This window comes from Stomoxys calcitrans, chromosome 5 (assembly GCF_963082655.1).
Source record: "Stomoxys calcitrans chromosome 5, idStoCalc2.1, whole genome shotgun sequence".
Taxonomy (NCBI): domain Eukaryota; kingdom Metazoa; phylum Arthropoda; class Insecta; order Diptera; family Muscidae; genus Stomoxys; species Stomoxys calcitrans.
The window spans coordinates 57098309-57115615 of NC_081556.1; the positions used below are offsets into that span (position 1 = coordinate 57098309).

At 38.6% G+C, this 17307-nt stretch overlaps 2 protein-coding genes across 3 annotated transcripts in view; both read right to left on the minus strand.

Annotated features, from left to right (window-relative positions):
* Positions 1 to 17307, minus strand: part of LOC106083305 (Krueppel-like factor luna) — a 432045-nt gene that overhangs the window by 328384 nt on the left and 86354 nt on the right. The window lies entirely within an intron of this gene.
* Positions 11814 to 13518, minus strand: LOC131997571 (uncharacterized). Its single transcript, XM_059368424.1, has 2 exons — positions 11983 to 13518; positions 11814 to 11902 (listed from the first exon to the last, which is right to left on the minus strand). Exons 1-2 carry the CDS (start codon positions 13441 to 13443, stop codon positions 11894 to 11896), a joined length of 1470 nt encoding a protein of 489 aa, XP_059224407.1. The 5' UTR covers positions 13444 to 13518; the 3' UTR covers positions 11814 to 11893.

The window sequence follows — 17307 nt, forward strand, 5'->3', positions numbered from 1 at the left end:
TCAAGCCCCATTTCGAGCCTACGGCCCGCCTACATAGTGCCCAACATCTGTGAGCCTTCTCAGTACCCTCATGAATGTTTCCTGTCTAAGATCACATTTAAGTATTTGACCTGCTTATTTGATGATTACTTACGCCTCGGTCCTTTGGTGGACTGCGATGGAGAAAATGTGAATCGTAGGGATTATACAACAGGTTAAGAAAACTGGCCGCCAGAGCAACAACAACCGGACGCTAAGGTCAATCACAGTCTTGGGGTGTAAGAAGGAGATTAACACCACTGAGTATGACATGATCCGCATTATTTGGATGCTAGGCGAAAGCGGATCAAGGGTGAATCAATCAGTAAGTTTGGCAAATACGAAACCTTATGGGTTGAAAAGTGCAACTCTGCAAACAAATGTCAAAAAATCAATTTGCAAAGTTTAAACAATTTTAAACTTTGACGACTAAAAAGACTCTTTTTCGCATAGCAGCACGGAATGACGCTCGCTTTCAAGCGTCAAAGTTGGAATAATTTTAATATTTCCGCGTTGTTTTTGGCGGGGTTTGTGTGTAGAGTCGCATTTTTGCATCGCGAGGCTCAAAAACCAAGCTCAACGCGCTAATTATGTTTCGGCCTTAAGCACGTGGGTGAAGAACTCGCATTTAACACTGTGGAACAGCAAAACTGTGGTTAGGTCAACGAAAATCCTATGAGGAGATCGTGAGATTAAGAGGCTATTGCAAATGCAAATTTGCCCATAAACATTCCATTAAGGAACTGGGGCAAATTTCTCACAAGTCAATGGGTTTTGTCCGATTCAATTTTAAGCTCAATGATAAGTGACCTCCTTTTTACAGCCGAAACCGAACGGCATGCCGCAGTGCGACACCTTTTTGGGGAGAAGTTTTTGCATGGCAAAGTACCTCACAAATATCGCCAGCATGAGGAGGGAATAACCACCGATGATGGTCCTGCCAGGATTCGAACCCAAGCGTTCAGTATCATAGGCGGACTTGCTGACTCTGTGCCACGAGGCTATTACTGAAAGGAACTAAGAAGGAGATCGACATCATACCGGCACATAAGTGGGGACACAATTTTAGATATTAACCGACTTAGGGGCGTGGTATGGAGAAAAATTAAGGATTTTGTCATCGTCACGAAATTCATGTCTTAAATTCTCTATGTCAAAGTAACTTTTAGTTGTAATAGTATTTAGAGCGCACAACAAGCCGATTACTCGCTAAAGCTGCTATTACGCGACAGCAAAAACAGTTGATTTCTTTATGTTCTCGTCAGAAGGAATAGAGCACACTCTAAACCAAAAAAATTGCATGTGCTATTCTGAGAAGTGATTATTATATGTTAGTTTCACACGACATGTACAACTCTACATGTGTTTATGGACATGTCATAACCCACTTACATATCGTTTAATAGAGCCACACTCTCTTCAACGTAGCCTAACTTAGCCCATAATATTGCTGGTTAGCCATCATGAGAAATGGTCCTTCACAAATCTATAGCAAATACCGCCCATATAGGACCATAAAGTGAATAGCCCCCTATAAAAAGGGTCTCCGGACTTGTAATCATTAGCCCCAGAAATCTAAATAATTTCCCATTAGGCTGTAGAGCTTAAAACGGCAAAACGGCTAACATTCTATAAATTTATAAATGGAAAATATTAACACCTCCCATGCAGTGCGCCATGTTTTCCATCGTATATGAGATCGCATTTTATTTTTTTATTATAATGACCTGCAGCGGCTGCTTGACTTGTTTGTGTTGACAAATTAAATGTTATCGTCTATCTATGGATAAAATCTATAAAGCATGGTTGAAAGCAATGTTAAACGTTAATAAAGTGTCAAAAAGGAAAATTTTAAAAAACATAAATGCAAATGGCAATGATTCATACGCCAACGGCCCCAAATCAGCTGGAGTCCAGGCATTCGTGGAGTGTATGGCAAATTGTAACGACATGAAGAACACAAACATGAACAGCAATCAGTGCCTTGCATCGGTGCCATACCAAGTTGACTGCGAGTATGACATCTCCACATGAGTTGAGTGGGCGCGAACTCTGGCATAATTTGAATTAAACCACTGATATTTCGATCGTTTATAGGCGATACGGTCACCAGACTACGGACGAGTTTGAATGCTGCTAATCGGCCGAAGAGAAATAGAGCTTACAAAATAAAATTTGTAGTGAGGTGGTTGCGGGGAGCGAATAAGAACACTTTTCAGTCGAAAAGCAAACAAGCACTGAACCATTTTATGGATTGAGTTCAAAGCAAATATTTAAAGTCCCCAATCTAGCCTTCTATCGTATTCATATTGGGTGAAATGAAAGCGCTTTGCGATGCGCTACATTTAATCGGACCGAATCTTATACAACCTCCACCATAGAGCGAGCATCATTTTTTCCGAAAGGTGACACTAAAGGACAGTATTTGGAATTCCTGTAGTATCACAATGAACTAAAATGTCCAAGTGAGTCTGACTGCAAACTGCCACTTAACACTAACATAACCAAATTGAAGTGCAAACAGAATACCACTTGCATAACTTAGGTTTGTACGGACTTGCAATGAGTCTTTTAAGAGCTAAAGAAGCCACGTCGGAAGATTGGTTTAGGCTTTGGATTCGCAGAGCATGGATCCTAGAAGACATATCATAACTCAGTATGCAATGTTTTACAATTCCCTATCAAGTTTTTATGCCAATAGTTGATCAATTAGCCCTACTCATTTGATAATGTCTTCTCAGACAGCCAGGAAGCCATTAAATCCCAGAAGAACGTATTTCTGAACACAAAAACCAACCTGGACGGTCGCAGATCTCTCAACGAGATGGCTGAACAGTTCAAAATTCACATGTTCTGCGTGCCGGGCCACAGAGATATCCCGGGGAATTGTAAAGCGGATGAGCTTGCGAGACTAGGAACTACCCTACATATTCCAGGGATACTGGAGTCTTTGGGTATGCCTCTAACGACATGTGAGCTAAGTTTTCAGGACCAACCCCGAAGGACAACGAATGATAGTTGGTCACAAAGCGGGGGCTGTGAGCATTCCAAAATATGTGGCCAGGTCTACCGCTTTGCTGTCATTGGCTAGAACAGACGTCTCAGTCATTATGTCCGTCATGACAGGACACTGTCTAATCGGAAAACATGCTGACAGACTGAAGGTTGCCAGCAACGACTTTTACAGAAGCTGTGAGGGCATCGAAGAAGACGAGACTATAGAACACCTTCTGTGTGTGTGTCCCGCACTAGCAGTCAGAAGGAGTTTCACTTTAGGCTCTCATTTCTTTGAGAACCTGTCCGATTTAGCAGATGTGAACATTCGCAAGTTATAGGGCTTTTTAAAGCGATCTGGATGGTTCATCGGTAGGAATTAGAAGGCATTTTCCTGCTTCTGTTCCTGTAGTATCACAATGGACGAAAACGTCTAAGTGAGTCTGATGGCGGACTGCTACTTAAACCTAATCTAACCTAACCTTGATTATAATTGTACTTACAACGGAAAGGCAAAATTGATTAAAGAAAAGACGGGAATGGCGAATACGGCTATCAACTAGCACCCATGGAAGGCTCTAGAAGTCAAATCCTTAGATCCAAACCTGAACCGATTAAGCCTACCTACTTAACTTATCTACCTGGATAGCTTTGTTTGAAAGTACGCGTGATTTCTATTGACGTACGGCCGGAGAGATGAACTAGTCATAAATTTATATTTTATAGACCAAAAACCTCAAATAGGGAGATCGGCCTATATGCCATCTATATCCCAATATTCCCTGCTCCAAAATTGAGCGCCATTGGAACAAAAACTCATCATCGGACCAAGACCTAAAGTCAGGAGATCGGTCTATGTGGTATATATACCAAATTAATCTTCCTGTTTAAAGTCTTGAGTGCAAACAAGTAAAAGCGTGCTAAGTTCGGCCGGGCCGAATCTTACATACCCTCCACCATGGATCGCATTTGCCGAGTTCTTCTCTCGGCATCTCTTCTAGGCAAAAAAGGATATAAGAAAAGACTTGCTCTTCTATTATTATATTATTAAATGTTGGAGACCTGTGTAAAATGTCAGCCAATTTTAAAAATTGCGCCCTGTGGGGGCTCAAGAAGTAAAAAAGAGAGATCGATTTATATGGGAGCTGTATCGGGCTATAGACCGATTCAGATCATAATAAACACGTATCTTGATGGTCATGAGGGGATCCGTAGTACATAATTTCAGGCAAATCGGATAATAATTGCGACCTCTAGAGGCTCAAGAAGTCAAGATCCCAGATCGATTTATATGGCAGCTATATCAGGTTATGAACCGATTTGAACCGTACTTGGCACATTTATTGGATATCATAACAAAACACGTTGTGCAAAATTTCATTCCAATCGGGTAAGAATTGCGCACTCTAGAGGCTCAAGAAGTCAAGGTCCCAGATCGGTTTATATGGCAGCTATATCAGGTTATGGACCGATTTGAACCATACTTGGCACCGTTGTTGGATATCATAACAATGCACGTTGTGCAAGATTTCATTCTAATCGGGTAAGAATTGCGCACTCTAGAGGCTCAAGAAGTCAAGACCCAAGATCGGTATATATGGCAGCTATATTAGGTTATGGGCCGATTTGAACCATACTTGGCACATTTATTGGATATCATAACAAAACACGTTGTGCAAAATTTCATTCCAATCGGATAAGATTTGCGCACTCTAGAGGCTCAAGAAGTCAAGACCCAAGATCGGTTTATATGGCAGCTATATCAAAACATGGACCGATATGGCCCATTTACAATACCAACCGACCTACACTAATAAGAAGTATTTGTGCAAAATTTCAAGCGGCTAGCTTTACTCCTTCGAAAGTTTGCGTGCTTTCGACAGACAGACGGACGGACGGACGGACGGACAGACGGACGGACGGACATGGCTAGATCGACATAAAATGTCGCGACGATCAAGAATATATATACTTTATGGGGTCTCAGACGAATATTTCGAGTAGTTACAATCAGAATGACGAAATTACTATACCCCCCATCTTATGGTGGAGGGTATAAAAAGTCGTATTTATTACCCAATTTCGGACCAAGTCAAGGCGCCATATTTCCTCAATAGAATTATTTATATATCCTAGAAGTCCAGTATCCAGGAACGTACTGAAAAGGCTCGCAGATGTTGGCCATAGGATCGAAATGGCGCCTGAATCCGAGGATAGTTCAATGGCTCTACTTACGCCTCAGCAGTTTGGTGGACGGCGATGGAGAAGAAGTACAACACATGAACATTAGAAAAGGTTGAGAGACCATGCCGTCGAATCTGGCGGCATTTGTGAGGTACTTTTTAATATAAAGGCTTCTTCCCAAATGTCACACTGCGACACGCGGTTCGAAAAAGGTTACATAAAGGAGGCCCCCCATCATTGAGCTTAAATTTGAATCGAACAGCACCACAGATATATTCAAGTGGATACCTCTCTCTCCTTTTATACTGTAGTGATTTAATTTAAAGATGAACAGACATATTTTCGAAGCTATTAAATCAGAAAAGTGGCTATAACAGCCAACACGCAAAAAGTGCGCACATTCCTTTAACCATATGATAAAGAAGACTTCACTGAAGATATTTACATGTAATGTTGGTTAACGGTCGGTGACGTTGAGCGATTACAGGCGAAGTATATCCAATTATTTTTGTATATCGAAGCAAAAAATCTTATACACCCCCCACCATGGATTGCACTTGTCGAGTTCTTTTTCCGGTGTCTCTTTTTAGGCAAACAAAGGAAAGGAAAGGAGAAAACAAAAGAATTGCTATGCTATTGGAGATATATCAAGTTATGGTCCGATTCGGAGTGAATGTTGGAGACCACAGTAGAAGTCATTGTGTAAAATTTCACCCAAATCGAATAAGGATTTCGCCTTTTAGGAGCACGAAATGTAAAATAGGGAGATCGTTTTATAGGGGAGCCGTATTAAGTTCAGACCATATTTAAAACGTATGTTGAAGGGAGAAGCCGTTGTACAAAATTCACCCAAATCAGATAATAATTGCGCCCTATAGAGGCTCAAGAAGTCAAGTTTCCAGTTCGGTTTATATAGCAGGTATATCAGGTTATGGACCGATTTGAATCATACTTTGCACAGTTGTTAAAATCATATCGAAAACTCATGCAAAATTTCAGCCAAATCGGATAAGAATTGCGTCCTCTGGTGCTCATGAAGTCAAGATTCAAGATGGGTTTATATGGCAGCTATATCAGGTTATGAAGCGATTGGAAACACACTTGGTACAGTTGTTGGAAGGCATGGAGAAACAAACACAAATTGCGTTTTATATGACAGCTATATCAGGTTATGGACCAATTTGAACCACACCTGGCACAGTTGTTGGATATCATAACAAAATACTTCGTTCAAAATTCCATTCAAATCGGATAACAATTGCGCCGTCTGGTAGCTCAAGAAGTCTAGATTCAAGATCGGTTTATAAGGCAGCTATATCAGGTTATTGACCGATTAGAACCTTATTTAGCACAGTTGTTGGAAGTCATTGCAAAACACGTCGCACAAAATTTCATTCCAATTGGATAAGAATTGCGCCCTCTAGAAGCTCAATAAATCAAGACCCAAGATCGGTTTAAATGGCAGCTAAATCAGGTTATGAACCGATTTGAACCATACTTGACACAGTTATTGGATATCATAACAAAACAAGTCGTGCAAAATTTCATTCCAATCGGATTAGAATTGCGCCCTCTAAAGGCTCAAGAAGGGATTGTAAATGGACCGATATGGCCCATTTACAATCCCAACCGACCTACACTAATAAAAAGTATTTGTGCAAAATTTCAAGCGGCTAGCTTTACTCCTTCGAAAGTTAGCGTGCTTTCGACAGACAGACAGACGGACATAAAATGTCACGACGATCAAGAATATGTATAGTTTATGAGGTCTCAGACGAATATTTCGAGTAGTTACAAACAGAATGACGAAATAAGTATACCTCTATTTTATGGTGGAGGGTATAAAAATAATCATCAATATCGGTGCCGGATGGCACCGGAACAAGTTTTCTCACCTATGGTGCTTGACAAGAATCGCTATCTTCACATACAAAAGTGACTATAACAACAACAACGACATTGTGAATATCGTTACTAACAGTTAGATGGTCATCCGGGCTATAAAAACTAGGACGTTGAGGTCACTAACGAGTGTTAAAAGGAGATTAACTCCTTCTCGGAGAATGGAACGATTCGCATCGTATGGGCAAAGGGGAATGAAATGGCAGACAAATTGGTCACAAGGGCCAGAGGACCTCTGTAGGTAAGTTTGGTGAATAAGGAACTTTTCGGGGCGAGTTTTTGGGTTTCAACCGTACAACAATTTCGATGAAAATTGGAACCATATGTAATATTACTCCAAGCTGCTATTTCGACCGATCTCACCAAAAGCGTACTTTTTAGTCGATTTCTCTGGCATTTTGAAAAGGAGTTCTATGTATAGAACATCTTGATTCCAATTTGGAATGAATTTCAAGAAGGTGTATAACATTTATTATTTGAATGTGGGTATAGTAGCTAATCATTATATATACTAAGAAAAGGTATCCGTGGTGGGGGGGGGGGTTTACTTGTTTTACTATGAAACAGAACTTTGTTAAAGAAATAACTCCTTGCATTTTTGTAATACCGCGAACAATCGACCCCTATTAGACAACGGCGTTGTCACATTTCCATTTTAGCCCACACTCGTCGAAAATAACTTCTTTTTGGAGCTAAAGAACATAGCGCCACACGTGCAACAACATTATTAGAATAGTTAAGCGGTAATTGGTAATTCCTATTCAATGCTTTACAAAAAATAATGTTGTTGCACTACTATAAATGACAGCGTCTTTACTATCCCCGTATTATAAGTCACAATAAACAATAACTGTCACTTGCTTCATTCCGCAGACTTGTAACAATCAAGGCTCAAAAACATAAGTGCAACGCCGACGCCGCCGCCATCAAAGTCTACACCCAATTCTGCGAATATGAGAACCATTGTCGACCATGTTGTCAAAGAGTTGTTTTCTTTTTCTTGCGTTGATATTTTGACTTAATTTGTGTTGGTTGTGCGCGCGGCATTTAAATTTCATTTCAAACTTTTATTGGTCATTAGTGTCACTTTGGACAATGTAAAATAAATGCTGGAGTTGTCTCAGTAGCAAACCGTTTGTCTGAATTATAGTCGTCGAAAGATCTTTTTACAGTACTTTGAGGGTATAAAAAGATTCCATTACAAGACTACGGTGTAGAAATACAAATGGGGAGTATTAGGGTGGGTCTCCTTGTTATAAGTTATAATGGCATAATGAATTTCCATTTGATGAATGGTACAATGCTAGCTTTTCGCCAGCGAAATCCCATATTAAAAAGAGGAAATTATTAAGTAATACAATCAGATTTTACACACCTAAAATCTAAGGCGATTTAACGACGTCAGTGTGTCTGTCCGTCTGTTGTAATCACGCTAGAGCCTTCAAAAACTGAGATATTGAGCTGAAATTTGGCACAGATACGTTTTTTTGCTGCACGCAGGTTAAGTACTTGAACATGTAAAGCTTCTGTCAACAAACTGACTCTTTTTATTATATTTTTCAAACAAACAACATTAAAGGAACAAGCTAGTCTACTTAGTTTCATCAAAAGTTTCTTATAAATACGAGTATAACAAGTTATCATATTACAGTTCGGCCAACCTGACAATATGATTGCCCACAATCATGATATAAAAATTGTGCATATTATATAAGTGTGACCAATAACATAAATCTATAACCTAGGTGTCAACCATTTCCGAAGTCGTTTTGCTTCAATTATACCCTTATATGGGATCTGTGTCAGTTGACAATTGTCAACATCTCTCACAACGTAGCGATCATTATCTAATACTTTTTCAATAATGTAGGGACCACGATATTTTTCACAAAATTTCTTATTCTTCCCAACTGTATTGTCAATATTCATAATAACAACATAATCACCCTCATCGTAACGTTTTGCCGGTTCATGATGTTTGGAAAAGTATAATTCGTTGTAGTTCTGAGATCGCTGTATAGAATTCAATGCCTTAACCCTCATATCCCTCAAATTTAGTTTCTCCTCATTACCCATTTTCTTATCTAGATATTCCGACAGCTTATCTACCACCACCCCTCGTTGATTCGTTCCAAAGAGTAACTTCGCTGGGGTTTCCTTTGTAGAACTGTGAACACAGTTAATGATAGCATATTCCACCTGGGACAATTTCAATGACCAATCGGAATGATCTATTGGGTCACTCAATTTGCTCAACATGGACTTAATAATACGATTTACACGCTCAACCTGCCCATTTGCTTGTGGAGAGGCAACCGCCACCTTAACATGATTAATATTATTTTTCAAAATGAATTCAGAAAACTCCAATGACGTAAAACATGATCCTCTGTCCGAGATTAGGCGTCTTGGTCTACTGTAATAACTAAAATACTTTTCGAGAGAACAACAAACCTCCTTAGTGCTCGTCGAATTTACAGGATAAAGTCGAACAAATTTTGTAAAAGAATCAACTACCACTAAAATGTGTTTTCTTTTCGATTTTAATGATGGAAGTGGTCCGAAGTGATCCACGTGTATCGTATCGAATGGCTCCGCCACCTTTGGTATGCTGTACATGTTCTGTTGGTTTATTCTAGCTGGAGCAGCATAAATGATACATTTTATACAATTCTTAATGAAGCTATCTATCTTATTGAGCATGTCTGGGAACCAAAAATTCTCTCGAATCTTATAATAACATTTATCTGTCCCCAGGTGTCCAAGCTTCTCATGTATCATTCTTATCACATTATCTTCCATTTCCTTTGGGACATATAAACAAACGGTTGCACCCACTTTCTTAAATAAGAGACCGTCTATTAGGTCAAAATCACATATCTCTTCCTTTTCCAAACGTTTACATAAGTCCTTAATAACAGGATCTCTAGCTTGGGTCAGTTGAATTTGGACATCGAGTTGATTCGAATCTACAGAGCAAATCATGTTACATCCCACATGAGGGGATATTTCCTTTTCTATACATCTGCTTAACATATCCACATGACCCATAGAAGAACCCTTCCTGTGTTTGATAGAATAGTCATAGTTCTCTAGTTCCAATGCCCAGCGGGATATCCGAGGATTAACTTGTCTCTTGTTCAAGGTCATTCTAAGTGAATTGCAATCTGTGACTATGGTAAAATGTAATCCTTCTAAATACACACGAAACCGGCGCAACGCGTAAATAATTGCGAGTGTTTCCAGTTCGAAGCTATGATATCTCGATTCTGCATTGGTTGTAGCCTTTGAAAAAAATGCTACGAGGTGGAACTTTTTATCATCCTGACGCTGCATCAATATTGCTCCGAATCCATGAGAACTTGCATCACAATGTAACTCCGTATCGCTTTTAGGGTTATAGATAGCTAATACTGGGCCCGAAGTAAACGAGACTTTAATTCACTAAAGGCCTTTACACATTCTTCAGAGAAAACGAATTTTTTCTCTTTACGAAGCAAATCTAACAATGGCCTTGCAATATTTGAGAATGACGGAACGAATTTCCTAAAGTAGGAAAACAACCCAAGACAAGTTTGTAATTCCCTATGATTCCTTGGCATTGGTATTTGTTTCACAGCTCGCAAGTGATTTTCTGTCGGCCGTATACCTTTTGGGCTGATTAAGTATCCTAAATACTCTAAACTCTGATAACCAAATTTACATTTAGTTAACTTGATACGTAATCCGTACTCAAAAGCACGTCCAAGTACAACCGCCATTGTCTGAACATGAGAATCGAAATCAGAGGATGCAATCAATATGTCATCCATATATATAACCACTCTATGGTCCTCTATTAAGTCGCGAAATATACCATTTATAAAGCGTTGAAAGTTTGCTGGAGCATTCTTTAAACCAAATGGCATCTTCAAATACTCGTACTGTCCAAATGGGGTTACAAATGAAGTGTATGGAATTGAATCATTATGCATTTCTATGTTGAAAAATCCATCCTTCAAATCCATGAGGCTAAACCATTTTTTGCCTGATATGCTCTCAATACAGTCCTCGATGAGGGGTAAAGGAAAGTTATCCCTAATAGTCTTTTTGTTTAACGCTCGATAATCGACACACATCCGCGTTTCCCCTGTCTTTTTCTTTACCAACACAATTGCTGACGTGTATGGAGAATTGCTGTAACGTATTATTTTCCTTTCTAACAAATCACTAACAATCTTCTGCGTTTCCTCACGATCACGAACCGACAATCTACGGGGAGAGCAGTGTATTGGAATATCATCAGATAATTTAATCTGCATCCTATAATCAGATGACTTTTTATCAATTCCCTTTGGAGTTATATAACGATTATGAATAAGATCTTCTAAAGTCTTCTTCTGGAATGAATTTAACAAAGGATTTAGATCAATATCGTCCGTACGTATCTTGGGAATTCACAGGACTATCATAAGAATTGCTTATCGTAGATGGTGTAGACACCGAGGTTATATTATTATTGTCATTTATTTTTCTTGTGGATTCAAATACTTCTATATCATTCGTAGTTTCCTTGACTTGAAGTAATTTTACATTAAATGCATGCATAAAGTTCCGTCCAAGAATCATTGGAACATGAATGCTCTCGTTCGGAACAACAAGTAATTCTATTTGTTTAGACGATTTTTTAAATTTTATTAAACAAGAAATATTTCCATATATTTTCAAAGGGGAATTGCCAACTCCAACATACGAAGTTGGTATTAAATTCTTCGAACGTATCACACCAGTCGGTAATAAAGACATCTTAACCAAACTAATTGGGCTACCGGAATCGATCAAGCACGAAATATTCGCAGAATTAGTATATTTGGATCCACAAGAATATTTAAAGGCCACACTTACCATTTGTGTTGTGTCTACAATATCATTACTACAAAATATGGGAGCAGTAACATTCATCCTTTTAGGACAATCCTTGTAAAAATGTCCCATTTGGAAACAATGGAAACAAGATCCCGGTGGACGTCGAGGCTTATTGCAGGTGTTCTTCATATGTCCAAATTGAGAGCAATTGAAACATCGTATGCCTTTAGTATTGTCACGGCCTTCTTTATGAGTACTGACTGTTTTTGACCTGCGTTTCTCGTATCTATCTATTCCATGCATCAATTCTTGTAATGAGTTTGATCCGTATAGAATGGATATGTTGTTGGTTTTATCTTCCATTCCGTCTATTATAATGTCATCCAGTTCTTGCTCGTTGATTTCGCCTTCTGCTGCAATAGTTTGCATTGCTACTATATAGGCAATACACGGCTCTGTTGGCTTCAACTTGCGCAAACGCAATTTTTGATAAACTTCTTCTTGCGTTACCGTTCTCTTGAAAATGTCTAAGAGCGATCTCTTCAACTCCTTATATTCTTTGTAATTTGAATTTTCCATGAACTCTCGCGCAGTTCCAACCAGCAAATATCTTAAGCACATATATTTTTCTTGGTCAGTCATATTTATAGTGTAGCTTTCAAAAGAGTTTATCCATTTTTCAATATTTCGTCCATCATTCCCAGAAAATTTCAGAACCATCATAGAGAGCTCGTCATAATTGATATTTGTAGAAACCTTTTTTCCACCGTTTTCTAAAGATTTAATTTGGTTTCGAAGAGCCAACATTTCCTGCTTCAATCTCAAAACTCTAATTTCACTCTCTAGTTCATCAGCTTCACGGGATAAAACGCTTGAACGAATGAAAGGGTCTGTTACCTGTGATGGAACAGAAGGTCTAGAAAATTGTCCTCGAAGTAAGTTTGCAGGAACGGAAACTGAGGAATAATTGACGGAGGGTACGAAAGAAACAACACAAGAAGATACGGAAGGAGGTACGGAAGTTTGTGTTTGCGGAAGAACATCACAGGACACGCCAATTGCTCTATTGTTAAAAGCGACACCCAATGTATTTGTATTCATTAAATCGGAAATAACTGATGAAGTCCGGGCGGCAGAAACAGAAGCAGCAGTCCCTGAAGTACCAGGAAATTGTCTTTGAACTGTATTTACAGGAACGGAAGCAGAAGAATTATAGACGGAAGGTACGGAAGAAATTACGGAAGGAGGCACTGAAGTCTGTGTTTGCCGAAGATTTGCACAGGATACGCCAATTTCGCTGTTATTAAAAGCGACACTCAATGTATTTCTAGATATTAAATCGGTTGAAGTCCGTGCGGCAGAAAAACAAGCGGCAGTTCCAAGAACCAATTCAGTTTGATTTGTGGACTCACCATTACATTGAAATGACTGAAGCAAATTTTCAGGATCGGCAGTTGCGGAATTAATAACGGGAGTTTCATTCAAAGTATTGGATGACATTGTAGTGACAGTTACAGATGAATTCCCAGCAGAATCAGAAGAAACCACATTTCCAGAAGGCAATTCAGTCTGCTTTGATGGATCACCGTTAACTTGCAAATAATCATATAATGTTCTCAATTGTGCAATTGACGCTGTTTCTGGAAATTCCACATTTGAAGCTTTCAAAGCCGAGTAGGGCGTGAATCCATATTTAAAAAAAAAAAAATTTTTTTTTTTTTTGAGTCTTCTTTTTTTATTTTTTTTTTTTTTTTTTTTTTTTTTTGGGAACCCCACACCTGAATTGTAAAGCTTCTGTCAACAAACTGACTCTTTTTATTATATTTTTCAAACAAACAACATTAAAGGAACAAGCTAGTCTACTTAGTTTCATCAAAAGTTTCTTATAAATACGAGTATAACAAGTTATCATATTACAAACATGCCAATTCAGACCATATTTAGATATAGCTGCCTACATGGCCGATCTGCCGGTTAAGGGTCTGATTTATTTATTGTCAGATTTCATTGAAACTTGGAATAGCGAGTTGTATTCAAATTCCCCTCATCCGACCCAAATATGGTTCAAATCGGACTATATTTAGATATAGCTGCCGTATACACCGATCTGACGATTAAGTGTTAGAAGCCCATAAAAGCTGCATCTATTATCCAATTTCCCTGAAATTATAATTAGTGAGTTGTTTTAAGTCTCCCAACATCCAACCCAAATATGATTCAGATCGGGCGATATTTAGATATAGCTGTCATATAGACCGATCTGACATAGTGCCAATATGCCGTAAAAGACGCATCTATTATCCGATTTCGCTGGAATTTGGCACAGAGATTTGTATTAAGCCTACCGTCATCCGACCAGAATATTATACAGATTAGACTTAATTTAGATATATCATATAGATTTATTTGGATATCAGATAGACGATCTTCCAATTCAGAATTTTAATCAAATAGGTAGGTATCCAAAGTTTGGCGCGGCCTTAACACGCTTTTACATGATTGTGTTAGGAAATGTGTTTATAATAGAAAATAACTTACATTTATATTAAAGACGTTAATATGTCGATAAGAAGTGTCTGGCCAAAATTTCAAGCGTATCGCAATTTCAACGGATGAACATGGCTTGACCGACTCAAAATGTCAAGACGATCAAGAATATATATACTCAGGACCCAAGATCGGTTTATATGGCAGCTATACCAGGTTATTGACCGATTTGAACCTAATTAAGCACAGTTGTTGGAAGTCGTAACAAAACATGTCGTGCAAAATTTCATTCCAATCGGATAAGAATTGCGCTCTCTAGAGGCTCAAGAAGTCAAGACCCATGATCGGTTTATTTGGCGGCTATATAAGGTTATGGACCGATTTGAACCATACTAAACACAGTTTTTGGATATCATAACAAAACACGTCGTCTAAAATTTCATTCCAATCGGATAAGAATTGCACCCTGTAGAGGCTCAAGAAGTCAAGACCCCAGATCGGTTTATATGGCAGCTATATCAAAACATGGACCGATATGGCCCATTTACAATACCAACTGACCTACACTAACAAGAAGTATTTGAGTAAAATTTTAAGCGGCTAGCTTTACTTCTTCGAAAGTTAGCGTGCTTTCGACAGTCAGACGGACGGACATGGCTAGATCGACATAAAATGTCAAGACGATCAAGAATTTACATACTTTATGGGATCTCAGACGAATATTTCGAGTAGTTACAAACAGAATGACGAAATTAGTACACCCCCATCCTATGGTGGAGGGTATATTAAAAAAATTTTAGTTATGCACATATAAATATCTTTTTTAAAACAAATTTTTAAATATATTTTTTTTCCTATCAAAAAAAAGGTGAAAGAAACAAAATCAAAAAAGAAAAAATTAAAAAAAAAACAAGCAAGAGCGTGCTAAGTTCGGCTGGGCCGAATCTTATATACCCTCCACCATGGATCGCATTTGTCGAGTTCTAAGCGCGGTATCACTTTTTAGGAAAAAAAGAATATTGAGTAAGAACTGTTATGCAATTGGAGCTATATCAAGTTATAATCCGATTAGAAATATGTAAATGAATGCCGAACATTGTAGAAGTCATTGTGTAATATTTCGGTTAATTCGGATAGGAATTGCGCCTTGTAGGGGCTCAAGAAGCAAAATCGGAAGATAGGTTTATATGGGAGCTGTATCAAGCTATTGATCGATTCAGACCATATTAGACACGTATGTTGAGAGTCATGACAGAAGCCGTTGAACAAAATTTCTGCCAAATTGGATGATAATTGCGCTCAAGAAGTCAAGATCCCAGATCGGTTTATATGGCAGCTATATCAGGTTATGCAGCGATTTGCGCCATACTTAGTACAGTTATTTGAAGGTCATAGCAAAACACCTCATGCAAAATTTCAGCCAATCGGATGAGAATTGCGAGCTCTATTGGCTCAAGAAGTCAACATCGGAGATCATCAAGATCCAAGATGGCAGCTATACCAGATTACGAATCGAGTTTAATCATGCTTAGCACAGTTATTGGAAGTGATACCAAAACACTACGTGCAAAATTTCAGACAAATCGGACGAGAATTGCGCCCTCTAGAGACTCAAGAAGTCAAGACCCCAGATCTGTTTATATGGAAGCTATATCAAAACGTGGACAGATTTGAACCATACTTAGCGCAGTTGTTGGAAGTCATAGCAAAACACCACGTGTAAAATTTAAGTCAAATCGGAGGAGAATTGCGCCTTCTAGAGGCTCAAGAAGTCAAGACCCAAGATCGGTTTATATAACAGCTATATCAAAACATGGATCATCAGACATCATATCAAACATCCCAACCGACCTACACTAATAAAAAGTATTTCCGTAAAATTTCCAGCGCCTAGCTTTACTCCTTCGAAAGTTAGCGTGCTTTCGACAGACAGACTGACGGATGGACAGACAGACGAACGAACGGACACATGCACGGACGGACATGGCTAGAACGACTTAAAATGCCATGACGATCAAGAATATATAAAGCTTATGGGGTTTCGGACGCATATTTCGAGGTGTTACAAACAGAATGACGAAATTAGTATACCCCCATCCTACGGTGGAGGGCATAAAAATAATTTTAATTTTTTAGCGCAGTTTTACACAATGCCTAACTCGTATCTTATTTGCTCGTAATGCATAACATAAAGGAGATTATGTTTAGAAACAAAGACAAATGTTCCCAAATTTTTTGTGTTTTCATTGTTTAGTCGGGTGGTTTTGCTACAGCCCTCGTAATTAGACAACTTGTCTACTTAGTCAAACTAATTTAGATTATCTTAAACTGAGTGAAAACTTCTTGTATATGTGATTTCTTAAATAATAAATTGTGACAAGGATATAATAACAATGCTAGGCAACGGCATATAGAGGTAATTTTCTGAAATTCAATCTTATCCGTACTAATTTGTTCTGCTTCACTCCTAAGTAAAGCAATACAAATAAATTCACCATAAAACTAAATTAATTGTTAATAATCTGCTCGTTCAGTTTTATTTTGTAGTTCATACGTTTCTTTTTTGTTCGATATTTGAATTGGCCATTATACGGTAGCCAACAACCACTTTGACATTTTTATAGCGTTTTGATAGTCCCACATGAACTATAAAGCAAAACCTCAGCACATTTCAGTTCGAGTCACCACCAACTTAACAACATTACCGACAGGCCACAACGTTCACAAATGACCAGCAAGCAACCGAACAACACAACCCCAACGCCAACGCCATCGGCTCTAGCACCAGAAAGGCAGAGGCCAAGACTGATGCAGATATGGAGTCGAAGATATGGAGCACTACAAAAAGTTATAAATTTTAAATAGTTGTGACCGAAT